Source organism: Salvia miltiorrhiza, chromosome 3 (genome assembly GCF_028751815.1).
Source record: "Salvia miltiorrhiza cultivar Shanhuang (shh) chromosome 3, IMPLAD_Smil_shh, whole genome shotgun sequence".
In the NCBI taxonomy this organism is placed as follows: Eukaryota; Viridiplantae; Streptophyta; class Magnoliopsida; order Lamiales; family Lamiaceae; genus Salvia; species Salvia miltiorrhiza.
In genome coordinates, this window is record NC_080389.1 from 33,848,765 (window position 1) to 33,868,004 (window position 19,240).

The 19,240-nt window shown below is 36.0% G+C and overlaps 2 protein-coding genes across 3 annotated transcripts; one reads left to right on the top strand and one right to left on the bottom strand.

The window, feature by feature from the left end:
* Positions 1 to 8,663: 8,663 nt before the first annotated feature.
* Positions 8,664 to 10,890, top strand: LOC131016412 (mannan endo-1,4-beta-mannosidase 6). 2 transcript variants are annotated; one of them, XM_057945110.1, is made up of 6 exons: positions 8,664 to 8,758; positions 9,269 to 9,531; positions 9,616 to 9,810; positions 9,889 to 10,011; positions 10,078 to 10,289; positions 10,369 to 10,890. In XM_057945110.1, exons 1-6 carry the CDS (start codon positions 8,704 to 8,706, stop codon positions 10,787 to 10,789), a joined length of 1,269 nt encoding a protein of 422 aa, XP_057801093.1. In that variant the 5' UTR covers positions 8,664 to 8,703; the 3' UTR covers positions 10,790 to 10,890. The 2 variants fall into 2 exon arrangements, with proteins under 2 accessions (XP_057801093.1, XP_057801092.1); XM_057945109.1 differs by having other exon boundaries at positions 8,695 to 9,531.
* Positions 10,891 to 14,509: 3,619 nt separating this feature from the next.
* On the bottom strand, positions 14,510 to 18,514 carry LOC131016411 (serine/threonine-protein kinase AtPK2/AtPK19-like). Its single transcript, XM_057945108.1, has 7 exons — positions 18,366 to 18,514; positions 16,553 to 17,437; positions 16,173 to 16,255; positions 15,969 to 16,089; positions 15,710 to 15,883; positions 15,077 to 15,184; positions 14,510 to 14,970 (listed from the first exon to the last, which is right to left on the bottom strand). Exons 2-7 carry the CDS (start codon positions 17,201 to 17,203, stop codon positions 14,689 to 14,691), a joined length of 1,419 nt encoding a protein of 472 aa, XP_057801091.1. The 5' UTR covers positions 17,204 to 17,437; positions 18,366 to 18,514; the 3' UTR covers positions 14,510 to 14,688.
* Positions 18,515 to 19,240: the final 726 nt, after the last annotated feature.

The following is a 19,240-nucleotide window of genomic DNA, read 5'->3' on the forward strand; positions in this document are numbered from 1 at the left end:
GTAGACCTTCTGGACATTCACAGGTTCATAAATTCACTACATCCAATACTCAGGTTCAGGATTTGATCAAGGGAGACAATTCTAAGAAGGCCTCGGCGACAGAGCTTCATCGGCCGAGCACCACTTCTTTTGCTTCGCTTCTGAGGAGACCCCGACAAATTGAACGTACGCCGGATGTGCTTGTTCATCGATTCACTTCGCTGCAACCGGACTTCTCTGGTGAAATACCCACGCTGAGGGTGCCAAAAGAGCATCTGCTGCCCAAAATAAATCAATTTGAGCATGCTTTAATTGGTCGTCTTCTTCTTAGGAAAGGAGAGAAGCCGCGTCTTCTCACGGATCTTAAACGTGATCTTCAGGTGGCTTGGAATTTTGACAATGATTGGCAAATCATCCCCATGGGAAAGAGCTTCTACACTATTAAATTTAATACCGCTGAAGACAAGGCGTTAGTTCAGAAAAGCACTTCTTGGGAGTTACCTTTCGGAACCATGCGGTTACGCGAATGGGTGAGATTCTTCGACCCCTATAAAGAAATTTCATCACTTTGTGAAGTTTGGATGCGCATTTATTATTTGCCCTTAGAATTTTGGACTCTGGATGTCATTACGGGTATTGGAAGGGCGATGGGATCGCCTATTAAAGTTGATGGGGCTTCTGCACGTGGTGCTGCTGGACATTATGCTCGAATTTTGTTGGAAATTGATCTCTCGCGCCCTCTTCCGGAGGCTTTACTGGTTGACGGGGAAGAACGTTCCTTTCACGTCGAATTTGAATTCGAACAACTACCGGCCTTCTGCTCTAAGTGTAAGATCACTGGACATTCCATTGATAACTGCAATAAAATGAAGAACAAATCCAAGGAGGACAGCAGGAATGGGAAGGCCAAAGATAGGTCGCTGGTGAAAGACAATGAAATAATTAATAAGGGAGCTTATGCTAAGGAGGTTAGGGCACCTAACTGGAAACCAAAATCTTGGGACCAGAATAGGACTGACCAAGCTCACAGACCGCAGATTATCACTGAAAATCAGTTTGGGGTTTTTCAACAGGTGGCTGTCGAAGAAGAGCAGATTCTAAATCAGTTGGGGGTTTTGGAACAGGTTGTTGTTGAAGAAGAGCAGATTCTGACACCGCGGGGAACAAAGAACCACAATCAGTCGTTGGCTTTAACTGATCGGAATGTTGATTTTGAGGATGCCAATGGAGATAGATTGATGTCAGGTCCAGATATCTTACAGGCGATCACTGTGCCGGTTACGGAAGAGATAGATTCAGGAGAGGAATCTGATGGGCAGTCGGATGGAGGCAAGACAGTGGCTGAAGAAGATTCACAACAGATCGTCTTTTTTGAAAGTTCGGTCAATCGGGATAAAAATTGTGAGAAACAGGAAAATATGATGGAAAGCGCTATCAAAGCTCAGCGGATAGTGGAAACTTTCAGGAATTGTGAGGCGGAGGCGCAGGTGAAAAAAAGGGGGAGACCGCCGAAAGATTTGGCGACAAGGAAACCGAGGATTCTTGAGGAAGATAGTATCAAGAGTCGTCTACGGAAGTCAGTGGAGCAGCAACCTAACCAACAACCCAATCAACAGGCTGAAGATTTCATCAAAAATAAACTTTACAAAGCTTGGGAAGCAGGAGATAAACCTAGAGATTTCATTATTACATCTGGGAGCTCGAAGAATGATAGAGCCCTGAATAATGTGGCGGCCAAGAGTTGGGCAGCTGAAGTGGAATCGGGTGAAAACCCGAACACGAATTCTCAGTCTTTATGATGAATGTCCTCGTATGGAATGTCCGTGGCCTTACGGACGAGTCCAAACGAGTTTTAAAGGAGCATTGCGACTCCTTCTCCCCTGTTATTGTTGGGATTATTGAGCCTAAGACGAATCTCAAGAAGACTTTTTCTAGATTTTGGCGTTCTCTGAATCTTATTCCTTGTTTTCAAAATTCAAGAGACAACATGAGTTCGAATATTTGGGTTTTTTCTCATCCTTCTGTTATTCATGATGTGATTTTCTCCTCGGAGCAGGTGGTTATCATGAACTGCAGATGGTCGACGTGGAATTTCAAAATCGCGGTGGTGCATGGCGTTAACACGTATGCTGGCAGACGGCATTTGTGGTTGGATCTTCTGGATCATATTGATGGTAATGTTGTCTTTATTGGCGATTTTAATGCGGTGAAAGGCGCCCATGAAAGAAGTAGTGACTGTATGCCTAACTCTACTGCTTGTGCGGAGTTCTGTGAATTCATTGAAGCCACCGGTTTCATTGAGGCGCCTACGGTTGGTCTGCATTACACGTGGTCTGGTCGTAGATTTATGCCTACCCATGTCGAGTCTCGTCTGGATAGAGCGATTTACGTTGACTCTTTTGCAAATCTCTGGAGTTCGGTTTTTGTCCAAGCTCTTCCACGTATTACCTCGGATCATTCCCCGCTTGTTCTTCATTGCATGGTGGATGCTCCTCCTCGCCATCGTTTCTTTAAGTTCCTTAACATGTGGACCTTACATCCGGATTTTCTCCATACGGTGGAAGGGTCCTGGCAGATGGATACCGAGATTGGCTGCCCGATTTTTAAAGTTATGCATAAATTAAAGCGTCTTCGGCAGGTTCTTCGCGCGTGGAATCGGAATGTTTTTGGAAATGTTGATTCTTGTATCATGAATACTCAACAAGAGCTTTTGGAGATTCAAGATCAGATTGCCAGGGATGGTTACACGGAGGATCTCTTTGATAAAGAAGTGGAAGCCCAAGCAAAGATCAACGTTGCGCTTTCTAGGCAGAGCTCGCTTTTACAGCAAAAAAGCCGGGTGTCTTGGCTTCAAGATGGAGATAGGAACACGAAGTTCTTTCATGCGATGCTTAGGTTTCGTCGTAAACCTCACATCGTTTCTCACATGGAGATCAATGGAGATATGAATTACGACCAGAAGGTTATTGGGGATCATATCGTGGATTTCTTCTCTTCTTTGTTTTCGACTAGCAGTCATACTAATACTGATATTACGGCGGTTGAGGCGGTTATTGAGGAGATGGTCGAAGATCGTTATAATAATCTGCTCATTCGTTTGCCGGATGAAGAGGAAATTTCTGCTGCGGTTTTTCAGATGGAGCCGAACAGCTCGCCTGGGCCTGATGGTTTCTCGGGTAAGTTCTTTCAGCATTGTTGGTCGATTATTAAAGTGGATATTTGGTGTGCTGTTCAAGCTTTTTTTCCGGAATTCTTATCTTCCTCAAGGCTGCAATTCTAATACCTTGGTGTTGATACCTAAGAAAGATGTCGTCAATTCGGTCTCGGATCTGAGACCGATTGTTTTGTCCAACTTTCTTTACAAGATTATTACTAAGGTGTTGGCGTCTAGACTGAGCCAGGTTGCTGCTGTTTATGTTTCCCGTCATCAGTTTGGTTTTATTAGCGGTCGTTCCATTCACGATTGTATTCTGATTGGATCCGAAGGCGTGAACTGTATGCATCGTACGAGCCGTGGTCAAAACATGGCTTGCAAGATTGACATCAAAAAAGCTTTTGATACTCTTAGCTGGGATTTCCTGCTTAACGTTCTTCGAGTTGCTGGCTATGATTCAAAGTTCATTAGTTGGATTGAGATTCTGCTTCACTCGGCTAGGATTTCTATTCTGTACAATGGTCAGCTTAAAGGTTATTTTGCGTGTTCAAGGGGTGTTCGTCAGGGCGATCCTCTTTCTCCGATTCTTTTTGGAATCGCCGAGGATGTTCTTGGTAGGCTCTTTGCAAATTGTGTTAGCGCGGGGACCCTTACACCGATGCAAATGAGACAGGGAATTAATTTTCCAACTCATCTTTTATATGCGGATGATATTCTGGTTTTCTGTCACGCCACGGTCACGAACGCTAATACCATTCAGAAAATTATGGAATATTATGGTCAAATCTCTGATCAAATTGTGAGCCCGGATAAGTCACAAATTTTTTTTACTAGCAAAGTTCCTTCTCAGACCTGCAGGGCTATTCGGAGCATATTGAGATTTTCTCAGGGCAACTTTCCGATTACTTACCTTGGGGTTCCTATCTTTAAGGGTCGTGTGCATGCCTCCTATCTTCGACCGATACATGATCGTGTGATCAACAAGTTCGCGAGATGGAAGGGATTACACTTGTCGATGGCTGGGAGGATTTGCCTGATCAGGTCGGTTATCCAAAGCTCCCTGACGCACTCCATGATGGTTTATAGATGGCCGACTGCTCTTATTAAGGAGCTCGATGCGTGCTGCCGTAATTTCCTTTGGACTGGCAACATCAAGCAGACGCCATCTTGTTCCGTGAGTTGGAAGAGGGTTTGCTCGATTAAGGAGGAGGGAGGTCTCGGGGTTAGGTCGTTCGAGCTCATGAATAAGAGCTATCTAATGAAAATGGCGTGGAAGGTGGTTGGTGGGCGTGAGTTCAGATATGATTTGATTAGAGATAGATATCTCGATCGCTTTGGGCGTTGTAAATCTCTGGTGGCTGCTTCTTCTGTCTGGATGAGCTTACGTGAGGAAATTGATGGTTTGGTGGCGGATTCGTACTCGTATATTTATGACGGCGCTTCTACTTCATTCTGGTATGACGACTGGCTTGGGTATAATCTTATGAATAAATGCGGTATTCCGCATTTCATGCTTCCGTTTCTTACTCAATCGGTGGCTGATTATTTCTACGATGGGCTCTGGCATTTCACGCAAGCCTTTGTTAATGCTTTTCCTGAGATAGTGTGTGATATTTTACTCACTCCTCTTGGTACTGAGGGAGATGTGCGTTTCTGGAAACCCTCATTGCACGGGAATGTCACTACTGCGCTGGCATTCAACAAGCATTGTCATCATTTTCCGAAGGTGTCTTGGGGCTCTTGGCTTTGGGAATCTTTTATTCCGATTCGACGTTCTTTGATCTGTTGGCGTCTTCTTCATAATAGAGTACCGACTTATGATCGCCTTATCCGCTACGGTATGATCACGCCAAACGTCTGTTTGCTTTGCTTAAAAGGAAGTGAGTCTCAGGATCACCTTTTCTGGAATTGTGAGCGTGTGCAGAATATTTGAGCTACGTTTCTTGGGTGGTTCAATTTCACGCAAGGGTTGCAAGAGAATGATATTCATAGTTTTTTGGTGGCAGCTTGGCAGTATAAACTTAGTCCCCTCACCGGTAATTTCTGGAAAGCTGGTATCATCACGGTCATCTGGGCCATCTGGATGCAGAGAAACAATTGTATCTTTGATAATCAAAAGTTCGAAGCAAGTCGTGTAATCCACACTGTGAAAGTTGCTTTCAAAGAGATTGATGATAACTTTCCTAAATTAGGTTACATGTCGAATTCTTGGTCAGATTATCTGATTCTCCGGGCAGTGGGTGTTACTACCAGGAGTGCTCCTCCTCCGGAGTTTGTTGAGGTGCATTGGTGGCCACCGGTGGCGCCGTGGATCAAAGTGAATACTGATGGCTCAGCGACGGGAGCTCCGGGCACTATTGCTGCAGGTGGGGTGTTTAGAGATAACTGGAATGTGGTGCGTGGTTGTTTTCACTTCAAAGGTGGCTCGGGTTTTGCCTTTGAAGCGGAACTCATGGCTGTTATCTCGGCGATTCAAATTGCTCACAATCGTGGTTGGCACAAGCTTTGGATTGAAGCCGATTCCACCTACGTGATATCAATTCTTAATACTCGTTCTTTTAATGTGCCTTGGCGTTTTAAGGCAGCGTGGAATAGGACTTTAAAGATGTTAGATGCTTTCTCGCTGCAGGTCTCTCACATCTTTAGAGAAGGAAACAAGGCGGCAGATAATATGGCTAACCAACAACGTTCAGAAGGGTGGTGGCCGCACGAGATTGAGGAGATTAGGGCTGCGGTTCGCCTTGACATGGCTTCACATAGCCATCTACGTAAGAAACGGTAGTTGGGACTGATGGGTGGTTGTTTTTTCGTTGTTATTCTCGGAGTTGTATCTCCTTTCGCTATTCCCTACTTTCGTCTTGTGTCTAGACGAGTACTCTTTTTTCCTATTCACGGTTTTTCCCACTGGATTTTCCGTGAAAAGGTTTTATTGAGACTCGGCCCTTAGTCTGCTCTTTCTGTGCTTTCAAGGGTTTTTTTAGGTTTTTTTATTTTCTTTTTTATATAAAATTGTCATGTAAAAAATAATAACAAACAACATTTTCATAGATTATATAGTTTCAATACATTACAAGCTAGAATCAGTAGTAATAAAAGACAAGCATAATAGTATAATAACAAACAATTTTTTTTTGTGCATTCCATACACTAGTGTACCTCCCGCGCTATGCGCGGTGAATATGATTTTAGACTCGTGCAAAATGTGCATATATATGTTTTATAATATTAATATAAATTAATAAAATTAAATTTTGATATCAAATTTATTTTTTTGCAAAGTGATCTAATATTTTAATATAACCAATGTAATTTAAATAAAAATATAACATATGTCTATATATAGATATTGTATCACTTATATAAGGAGCTCTATAATTATAAAAATTAAATCAATTTATCGTATAAAATAAGTTGTGTATGAATTTTCTATGTAACATTATGAATTTGGTGTGAAAAATAATGAATTAAAAAAAATCAACCTATGAGATTCAAATTCTGGACCCAAAACTATAATTTCACCAAAGATCTTTTCATAATTTAAGGGATTAAAATAGTTTCTATTAAGCATATTGGTATTTGACAGACCATATCTCAACACATATTTTTGAAAAATTAATAAACATGTAAAGATATCCGAGCTTAATTTAATACCTATCAAAGATAATTATATGGATACAAAAAAATATAATACATTAATTAAAAATAAAAAAAGTTGTCATATTTAAAAAGAAACACTAATTTTATACAAATTAATTAAAACATAGTAATTTTTTTTGGTCTCTTATAACTTTTAATTCAATAAAAATGGAATATATTTAATCTGATTATGTTAAATATTAGGGGGTTGTAACCCTGAACGTATTTATCGTGAATCTTTATATCCAAGAGCTAAAAATAATTTATAATATATGCAATATACACCTAGATTTATTTAAATCAATATACATACATACATGTTTATATATATATATATATATATATATATATATATATTATAATTCATTTATAATAGTCACTTACATACTTAATTTAATTCAATAACTTATTACTTATAATTAAAATAAAATTACGTAATTAAGATTAAAAACTTATTAAAAAGGATATAAAATTCCACCACCGTTTTTCATAAAGAAAAAAAGTATAGAAAAAAAAGATAAGAAATTAAATCAAATTCATAAAAAGATAGCAGAAATATACGTTAAAAACAATTGAAAAATATTTACACACGTTAAACATTTAAAGGAAAGTTAGAAAATACTTATTTTTTGAATTTGGTTAAACTTTAAATGGCAACAACTCATTTGTTTTAAATTATTTTTTATATAATATATATCAAATTAAAGATCTTTTTATGATCGTTTATTTAATATGCATTGTGTATATTATATTTATAATAAAATTATAAAATAAATAGAATAGAAAATATGATTATATTTGTTATTATTACTTTTATATACTTGTCTTTTAATAGAAAATGTCTAAAATCTTTATATATATAAAAAGCAAAGTAAATGTAATTTAATTCAATTACAAGGGTACGGTGTAATTGGAATTGGAGTGAAAAAATTAAGTTAAAAAAAAACTGCCAATAACTTCCTACAATGTCAAAACCGTGCATTATCTTTTAAATTGTGTTTCTTTGTGTTTTATAAGACAATTAATTGTTTTTTTTTTTTTGGTTTCAAACGGTTGTACTTCTCCATTTACTTTTTATTTTCCTTCATTATATTAAACATGTTCATAGATTATATAGTTTTAAATAATACAATTATCCTTAAATTAAGTATATGTGAGGAAAAATATAACAATCAAATACTTTTTTGTAAAACAATTTTTTTTTATAATAGATATAAACATATATTTATATATATTAAAAAAAATCTCAAAATTTGAGAGGGGCTTCAGCCCTCAGCTCCGCCCCTGGTCTGTCATGTTTTGTATGCATGATAACACGAGTACATAGTCATTAAAAATTATTATTTATGTACAAATTGCACGGTGATCTTTTAAGTAATAGTTCTAGTGAAACCGGCCATAACCAAAACGTAACATATTTTCGATTCTCCACGAAATGAATATATTTTAAGAAAATTTGCCCCCTAAAACGCGATGTGACCTTATTGCGCACTATATGGATGCTAGCCAATTAGATATTGGCATGCATGAAGATGAATCTTAAGAGACGATCTAATTAAGTGAGCTCTTGGGTGTCTAATTATCCTTACGAAATCTTCTAGCTACTTAATTATCTCATATTTTGAATATTTTCTAAATATGCATTTTAGGTATTTCTATTACGACATCACTGACATATACATTCTTGTAATGAACCAAATGGTTCGTGTCACAATCATATTTATTTGCTTGAAATATAATACTAAAACTATAAAACTCAACTAGCTAATACGTAAGTCAAAAGAAGAAATTCAAGCGGCAGCCACCAAGCAACACCGCTAATGTTTTTTTAAATTTAAAAACACATAAAATAATTAATGTCAAAATATAAAGACATAAAATCAAACTTCATGTATAAAATCTTTCCTTGAAGCTCGTCTCTATGTAGTGATAGAATGGCAATGACCTCCGGCAATTTCTTTTGCTCAACTCAAGTTGATATCATGAATAGTGAGCTTCAATTCTCTCTCTCTCTCTCTCGCTAATAATCTGTGAAAATCACGTATGTAGTGCTTTCACGGTAAGAAACAACCAATATTTAGTCGACAGATTGAAATGATATAATGATGGCAATGACATATATATAGTCTTAGCTTGTATTCAACTCTCAGCATGTTTAGCTTTCTTTTCAGTATTGTTAAACCATTAAACCTCATATATGCATTTAGCCGATTTCGAGGGGAAGAAATCCCCAAGAGCACGAACTTACAATGCATCTAATCTATACATGCTTTGCTTCCAAGGGAGAGCTTCAACATTTCCCTAGCTTTCAGTACTTGTCTTGTGTGTATATATATATAAGTTGATGCTCTTAATCAAATTCACATAGAATCATCATTAATTTCTTCAACATGTACATGTTCAAGGCATTGAGTCTCATTTTGCTCCTTCACCATTCAACATGTTTAGCACTCATCTCTAGATATGACATCTCTGAGTTAGAGGATGAGGTTGGTGCAGGGATTGATGAAGATTCATGGAGCATGGTGCAGAGGAAGGGGAACCAATTCATGTTGGATGGGCAGCCATTCTATGTGAATGGATTCAACACATACTGGCTGATGATTTTCGCGGTGGACGAGTCGACCCGACCAAAGGTGAGTGCTGTGTTCCAGCAGGCTTCATCTGTGGGGCTTTCAGTGTGCAGGACTTGGGCTTTCAACGATGGCGGGTGGCGAGCTCTTCAGAAAGCCCCTAACGTTTATGACGAGCAAGTTTTCAAGGTACCTCACACTCACAGTAGTAGTTGCTATTCCACATGAAATTTAATTATTTAACAGAAAGCAATATATGTTACTAATTTGCAGGGCTTGGACTTTGTGGTGAGTGAAGCAAAGAAGTATAAAGTAAGGCTGATATTATCGTTGGTTAACAACTGGGAAGCCTATGGAGGGAAATCACAGTATGTGAAATGGGGAAAGGCTACTGGTCTCAACTTGACATCTGATGATGATTTCTACTCTCATCCCACTCTCAGAAGCTACTACAAATCCCATGTTAAGGTACCTTAATTAATTCATTCATTAATTAAATTAAACATTCTCTTCCAATCAGTATATATTCCTTGGTGGGTGGTGCAGACAGTTCTCAACAGAGTGAATACCATAACAAACATAACATACAAGGACGATCCCACTATCTTTGCTTGGGAACTCATGAACGAGCCTCGTTGCGAATCCGATCCCTCCGGAGATACGTTGCAGGTTAGCTTTGCTTGCTTCTCTTTCCAAATTCTGCAGCTCAGCAACTCAAAATCTAGCTATCTACAGGATTGGATTGAAGAAATGGCAGTGTATGTGAAAAGCATTGATCCGAAGCATCTGGTGGAGATTGGAGCCGAAGGCTTCTACGGCGCCTCGACCCCGAATAAGGTTCGGTACAACCCCAACACCTACGCTCAACAAGTTGGGACAGACTTCATCCGCAACCATCAAGTTCTCGGAGTGGATTTTGCATCGGTTCATATCTACCCAGATTCTTGGTAAGAATATATAATTCAATTCATAACAAACATCGATCAGATCAACCACGCTTAAGTATAATATATATGTGTGTTGAAGGATCTCCCAAGCAATCTCGGATGCACACATTGAGTTCGTGAAATCATGGACGCAAGCTCACATCGATGATGCAGAGAAGTACCTGGGAATGCCGGTGGTGTTTGCGGAGTTTGGAGTGTGTCGGAAGGATCCAGGCTACAACGTAAGCTACCATGATGCGCTGGTGAGTTCGGTTTACCAGAGCGTGTTGAACTCGAGCAAGAGAGGCGGGGCGGGCGGCGGCAGCCTCGTGTGGCAGCTGTTTCCGGAAGGGACAGACTACATGGATGATGGATATGCATTAGTTCTATCAAAGAATCCTTCTCTCTCACATCTTATATCGCTGCAGTCCACCAGGCTCAATATGTTCAACTCCTTGTGTTCATGGAAATGCAGGTGGACTTGCAAGAAGAGGCACGACGACTATCATGCAATCGAATGAATCTAGCTCTCTTTCATTCCACATTTTTTCTCTGCTTCTTAACATATATGATATGATATCTCTTAAAGGTGGAAATGAATCTCACAGATGATCAATATTCTTTTCCCTACTCTAGTAATTGCTGATCTTGAACTTTACAATGCCCATTGTTTGTCGCCAACTTTCAGAATTTTTAAAAAGATGCCCTCAACTTTACAAACACTAACTTCGATAACAATTGAATTATATCTCTCTTTATAAAATTTGACAATGGAATGATGAATCATTTCTACGAATTCTTAAAATCAATTCTCCGAATTCTTAAGGTTTAAGGTTTTCTCTACAATCTTATATTAAAAAAAATGGATTAATTGCCTATAAATACATAAGTTATACCGAAATTTTGGTTTTTAATAAAATCTATTTTCTTGATAAAATAAAGGGGTTATTGCCAGAAAATACATATACTTTGTCAATTTTCTGGTTTATATCATGACTTTATAATTTGGCCAGAAAATACATCAATTTTCAATTTAATTGCAATTATAACATGACTTTATAGTTTGGCCAGAAAATACACTAAATTTCAATTTATTCTCAATTATAACATGACCTTATTTAGATTATTTTTCATTATAGATGTATTAATATTTATTGTATTTATATTAATTTTTTACGTATAAAATATTTTTAATTGATTGATTAATTTTTATAAAAATTAATTTTTATAAAAATTAAGTTAGATGATTAATTATTTCATAATAATTATTTCATAATATATATATATATATATGTATATATATATGTATGTATTTTTAAGCCATCAATATAATATCTTGTTATATATATATATATACACACATATATATATATATATATCTACATTTTCAACACACAAATGCATATATATATATATATATATATATATATATATACTCTAAATTTGATTTTAATATTCTATTAATATATTATATATATAATAAGTATTTATTTATTTATTTAAATTGTGAAATTATAAAATATTAGGACCAATTAAAAAATTACGTACATATATAATAGAAACTATGTTAAAAAGTAAATAATATATAGATGTATATTTATCAAATATATATGTATTTATATATAGTATATTGTGAGATGAAAAGAAAATTAAAAATATTTAATGTATTAAACTTGTTATTATTATACTAAATTAATTACAAGGTCATGTTATAATTGAGAATAAATTAAAACTTGGTGTATTTTTTGGCCAAACTATAAAGTCATGTTATAATTACAATTAAATTGAAAATTGATGTATTTTCTGGCCAAATTATAAGGTCATGATATAAACCAGAAAATTGACAAACTATATGTATTTTCTGACAATAAGCCCTAAAATAAATACATAAATTTTTATTTTTTTGGAATTTACCCTGACTCAAAAGATTTGTTGGCCAATAATTTAATTATTTGAATTTTGATGGTCAATCTGAAGGTACGGTTGGAAAGCTACTGACGTTATTTTTTTAATGATACTTATATTGTTGGGTCTTGATAATAAAAAGTGGTCGAAAAAAAGAAAAAAAAAAGAAAAAATATAAAGTTTCGTGACCTCAACTTTCATACCATTTTTTTATCACTTCCAATTATCAAAACCCAATAATATAAGTATCATTAGAAAAATAACGTTAAAAAACTTTACAACTGTATTGCCCATCGAAAATCAGACAATCAATTTATTAGCTGACGAAATTTTGGCTCAAGTCAAATTCCAAAAATATAAAAGTTCATATATTTTTTGAACAAAAAACTAGATTTGATCAAAAATCAAAATTTGGATATAGTTCGTATATTTATAGACAACTAATCCTAAAAGAATATTTGGAGTTTTTTCTAGGGTTAATATGCAAAAACACCCCTAACGTTGTCACCCCAACTACACTTAAGCCCCTAACCTAACGTTGGTAGCAACTAACACCCCAAGGTTCATTAAGTATTACAATTAAACCAATACACTAACAGTTTATTTAACAGAGTTAAGACTTCATTTTTTTTAACATATTATTAAAGAGGACATGAGAAATAAAAGCGGGAGTTCAAGAGACAAATAGATATCTCCCTATCTTCCTCAAAACATATCAAACGCAGAACTCAAGAAGAGGCAATGAAGAAGATCCAATAGGAACAAGTGCTTCTACTACCACCAAGAGTTGAAATGGATATGATGTTACACCAATTGTTTGGTGTTCTACTTATGCTTTTGTTGCTAGGAAGAGTGAACTTCCATCAAAAGTGGCTATTGTGCTTAATGAACATTCATTTTTTTTATGGATATTAAGATTTTTGCAATTTTGATGAATATTAAGATTTTTGCGATTGTTATTGCATCTATTAACGTTGGAGCTCATATGGATATGAAATATTTAATTTTTTTGTTAGATAAATTTTAAATTCTGCTTGCTTTTCGAATTCCAGTGGTTTACTTGTTATTTTGAATAGTTTTAGTCTCATTTTGCTAGTATAAGCAGATACCAGTTCTCATTTGGAAAGAATTGCATTAGAATTTTTATTGATGAAGCAGAGGCTTTCCCGATGAAAGAGGGTGAAATCAATTGCTCATTTGAGCAAGCATAGACTTTTGATGGTGAGAATTTGGTTGAGGACTTTGATCAAACAGGTTATGTTCATGATAAAAGCAAAGAAATTAAAGTATATTACGTATCTACCTATTTTCCATAATTTGCAAGACATATATATCCTGGATTGTAATGTTATTTTAGTATAAATTACCTTATTGTAATAATGCCTCAATTTCACAAAACAAATGAATCAAAAAAATGAAAAGCCCAAAGAATAAGGATTTGATGATACCTGGAAAATGACTCTTTGGACTCCTTATATATATTTAAAATCTTTGAGAAGAAAGAGATAATATTTTATATTTAATTTTTATTTATTTATTTGTTTGGAGATGTGAAATGTGGAAGATAATAGAAAGAGAGGAAATAGGAAATTGGCTTTTGTCGTAGATTTTGTGGAAAATTTAGAGGTAAATATTAAATTAAAATTTAGAGAGAGAGAGAGAGAGAGAGAAAATTGGCATTTTCTTGACAAATGAGATATACGTAAACAATGTACATATATTTGAATGGGTGGGCAGTTGGCATTTTCTTGACAAATGTTCTCCTTTTTTTGACGAAACGTTAGCTGGAATTTTATGTAAACATTTCTCTCCACTTTCCCTATAATATATATATAGTTTAAATAAATAAGAAAATGAAGTCTTAACTCTGTTAAATAAACTGTTAGTGTATTGGTTTAATTGTAATACTTAATGAACCTTGGGGTGTTAGTTGCTACCAACGTTAGGTTAGGGGCTTAAGTGTAGTTGGGGTGACAACGTTAGGGGTGTTTTTGCATATTAACCCTTTTTTCTATAATTTTATAGTACTATTAAATAATGCAAATTTTGACTAGAATACTCATTATTCAACCACTTGCAAATGTAAGGCAAGATATAAATCAAACTGTTTTTAAAATTTAAAACTTTTTAAGTGAAAAAATAAGTTATTAACATTTCTTGAAAAACAATGAAAACTAGGTACATAGACACAGACACAGACTAAGATTAACCCTAAATTTAAATTACAAACATGTCAAGAGAATTATATTAGATTTCACGAAGTTCAAAATAATAATATCATCGTTTGAATTTTAGCTACTATTCAACTCGCCCAACCTTTGGCGAAGATGCATGGATATGAGAAGCTCAACATGTTAAAAGAAAATCAAAAGATTTTCTGAGTGTTTTGACAACAAACATCGCACCCCACAGCGGGTTCCCAATAAACAACTGATAAAGTAACATACACTAAAACCCTCCTAACTTACTCAAACTCTATTGATGTAAGCATGAAAAGAGTGGTAGCTAGCTAGTTTCATTTGAGAAAGGAGGAAGCCGGCCTCACATAGGTGAAACCCAGGAACAGATTTCCTACTTTTGGACTTGAAGCTGGGGAATCAGATAACGACATATCTGTGTATTGCTTGTCAAAATTCGCGATGCAGAGGTCTCCACCAACCACAGGACGGAAACTTGGCGTTATTTCCCTCGCCTCCAATTTCTTCCAGTGGATCGACTTGAACCACTTATGGCTCTTTATTTCATCACTCCCCTTTGGCCCACTACCAAGCCGCTTACTTGGTTCCTTTTGCAGTAGCTACAAAGTGGAGTAACAAAGAGCCACAGAGTATAAGAGGATTGCAAAACGGGCCAAAACTAAATTAAGCCTCGCATGACTGTAAAATATGGATATGTAGGATTACCGCTTTCAACAGGGAATGTGCTTCACTTGATAGAAAGGCAGGCAACTTAACTTTGTCCTTGATTATCTTTTGCTGAATCTTGTCCCTATTTCCACCAACAAACGGAGGCTGCTTTGTAAAAGCAGCAAATCGTCAGTCTATATATAATAATATAAGAAACGGATTAATTTATCCTCAAAGACAGTCAATATACTACATTTTCAGTGCATCAGAAACATTATTTCCAAGTTCTTGAGAGGTATGCCTACTATAGAACTCATGGTTCAACGCAAACTTTTGGGTTCATGGGAAACTATCCAGGTCTAAATGTTGGGTAAAATGACAAACTATGTCGTATATGGGATATGGGAAAGAACAAAGCTATTCGCCTAACAAGACAACTCTAGGTAATGTAACAGGTGGCCTTTCTTGTGAGTGTGTATGAGTCTAACTGTAATTTGTTCAATCAAGAACCATGTATAGATTACAAACCAAATCCAGGGATGTTCAAATAAATTACAACTGTAAGTACATGCTGTTCAGGTTTATAGACACAAAGCAGAAGATGAGTGATAAGTTCTATAATATTAACAAAAAGCAAGAAGTTTATAACTGACATATTGTCAAACTAAAAACTGAATTTAGAAAAGTAACCTTTCCAGTAAGCATCTCAAACAATAGAACTCCAACACTCCACCAATCAGCAGCCTTGTCATGGCCCTTCCCAAGAATAATTTCAGGAGACATGTATTCCACAGTTCCACACAAGGAATTCGCTCTTGCATTCTCTTCCAACTCTTTTGCTAATCCAAAGTCAGTAAGTAAGACCTACAGAACCATTTGGCAACAAAGTCAACATCACAAGGAGAGGTCACACAGACACGTGTTGAAAGAGCAATGCATAAAATCATACATGGCCATCTGCATCCAGAAGGATATTTTCAGGTTTGAGATCCCTGTGCATTATTCCATTCGCATGAAGGTGTGTCACTGCTGAAACAATTTCTGCTGCATAGATGCGAGCCAGATCCTCTCTGTATTTTTATTTAAAAAAACAAAGAGTTCAAAAACTATAGATACTGACTACTAGAGAATAACTCCACAGTAAAATAATTACCTGAAAAGGCCATGATGGTAAAGCTGAAAAAACAGGTGACCACCATTGATGAAGTCCAGAACAAGGTAAAGTCTATATTTGGTCTGCACATTCGACACGAGATAAAGAAGTATACATCAATTAAAGCCTAATCTTATGCATAAATTCAAATATTCGACAGCTCAAATGTAAAAGACAACTGTTTTTTTTCCTACTCCATTGAGCAGATCATTTAAAGCTGTAAATTAATAGAAATATCTCCTATTTTTTTCTCTCCCACTCATCTACCGGCCCACACTTATGAAAAAATATGCAGACAAGAAATTGAACAGTGAAAACCAGACATTTGAAATATTGTAGGAGGGAAATGACTTGAAGAATCAGGTCTTAGAGAGATGTACCTGGAATGAGTATCTCAGCTGGACAATAAAGGGATGGTCAATCTTTGTTAAAATATCCCTCTCTGCTTTCATATATTCAGCATGGTTTTTCTCCATGATCTTATCCTTCCTCATGACCTTCATAGCATATATTTCAGATGTGCCCCTCTTTTTCACCTGGTAAACTTTTGCAAATGCCCCTTGTCCAACAACTTTTAAGACCTCAAAATCCTCAAGGCCTACTGCTTGGGTCTTTATCATATTATCACAGACCTCAGCAACAGAATCATCCATGGAGGTGTCCTGACCTTTTTTACTGGTCACATTCATAACAGAGTCAAGAAATTCTATCTGCTCTTCAGTCTCATGAATGGTCAGGCCACTGAGGTTCAGAGATTGACTAACACAAGCAGATGGACCAACTAGTGAATGGGATCGATTGTAAATGACCTCAGGATCATCATAAACAAGCTCATTTACATCACCACTTTTTCTATTGCTGACTTCATTTGAGGCATGAACGGGTGGAGGGCCGAACACATCAGAAAAGTCTAACTCAACCTGTTCTGAAGAAACAACATCGGGTGGACTCACAGGTAAGAGTATCTGGCGCTGGATAGGTTTGCACCTGGCATCTTTTCTCACGGAAGGTAGTATTTGAGAAGAAACCATGCTGAATTATCTTAGATAGCCAGTTATCAAGCAGAGTTACAGCTGGATCTCTTCCAAGTTGCAAAATAATGAAGAGTCAGCCTTAAACAATGAAATATCTATCTTCGGAGATCTCAAGATCTTCAATAGCAAGCAAAAGAGAATCCAGAAGAAGAAGCTGCTCTTGTTTCCCAATTTGCAGGAAACTCTGGATGCCACTGTGGGTGTAGAACTCATGAAGATCTTCCGTCAAGTCTGCAAAGCAAAAACAGAACGACAAAGCAGCATGAGGAGTTTTTAAATTAGAATTCGCAAGTAAATTTATTCACAAACAAACACATATAGCTTTTTATTAAGTAGGCTAAATAATATTGACTAAATCATTATCAATTTTCTTAATCATTTTAATGGTGGTGTAATAAGCATGGTGTGTTCATGATAGTAAATGAATTCTTGGCATTGGCTCAAAAGAACCACAATATGCAGTTCAGTGATTATTTCTTCCAACAGTACTACACAAAACTCAAGTACAAAAATAATTGGACAGTTATAGTAATTGAAAATTAAATACAAGCTAACGTAGATCTGGTCAGGTGCATACGATAAATTAATGTATCTTAATTAAATCTTACAAATCAATTTCAAAGCTGACGCGGGAATAATACACTCAACACTCGTAGAAGTAAAAGAAAATCTTTGTAGAAAAAATAGCCTCAGTATTTAAAGCAGACCAAATTGAGATCTATTACAAGTGTTATAGAAAAATCAGTAATAATCGGCAAAAAAAAAAAAAAAAAAAATAGAACCAAGAGATCCGAATGCAAGATCGCATCTTTGATCAAAATAACGCACTGCAAATATATACGTTCTTCAGAAAACAAAAGGGAATTTCTGGGCCTCCACAGAAATTAGTGAACGAATTCAACAGTGACCGTCAAAATTGGCGGACGCAGAGACGCACAAGAAAAACGCAATTGAGCTACCCAGCCAAAAAGAAAGAAGCTAAAAGAAAAGCAAATGGCCATTAAGATCTGAGAAGCGGGATGCATGTTCAAAACCCCGCTGCAGTATTCGAGATTCGATTTTTCCAGTTTTATACAGAAAAGAAAAAACACCAGATTTGTAGAGCGCATCCAAAATTCAGAGGAAAAGAAAAAGAACAAGAATTAAGGAAAAAATGTACCTTGGGAGGGCTGTGGAGAAGGCGAATTGAGGAGCTTTTCTGAACAATTTCAGGGAGAAACTAACCAAATTATGGTCTGTCGAAGAGGTTATATATATATGTATCGTGCATAAACACGCCTCGCAAAAAAGAGGAACAAAAAGGGAAAATATTATATTTCTGACGTGGCGTGTTATTAGTGGGCATCAAGATTTACGCTGTCGATGAGTTGGGCGACTGGGGGCCCCATCAATCTCAAAAGAATATGCCTTTTATATTTGATCATATGCTTTAAAATTGCATTCCTTATTGGAAACTGATTTTAGATTATTGATCTGATTACGAGAGATTAGGACATACAATTAGACATCCATATAACAAAACATCTTTGAAAACACCATAATAACCCACAATTTTTAGGGGATATCTTCACCATTTTCTATTTTTAGTTATTTTAAAATCTCTATTGAAAAAACATATTAAATTTTAATAAGAGAGAAATTTATATATAGCCAAAAAAATAAGAAAGGAGCATCACTCATAAAAGTATTACATAAGTAGTCATTTTTAAGTAAAATGATGCAAATGTCCCTTTGATGGGGATACCGTCCACAAAAAATAGTCACTTTTTTGTTATTTTAAGACGTTCACAAAAATTAGTCTCTTTCCACTTTTGGCAACTTTCAATCATATGGTGGGCCATTATCTCCACTCATAATACATTTAATTATCACTATCAATACTATCTTTTTAGTGTGGCCCTTTCTCCACTCACAATAAACTCAACCATTTTCATTAAAATCCTTGTCGTCCCTTCTAGGACTATTTTTTTATGGACGGATAAAGTATCAAATTATAAAAAATACTCCATCCGTCTCAATATTAAAGACACACTT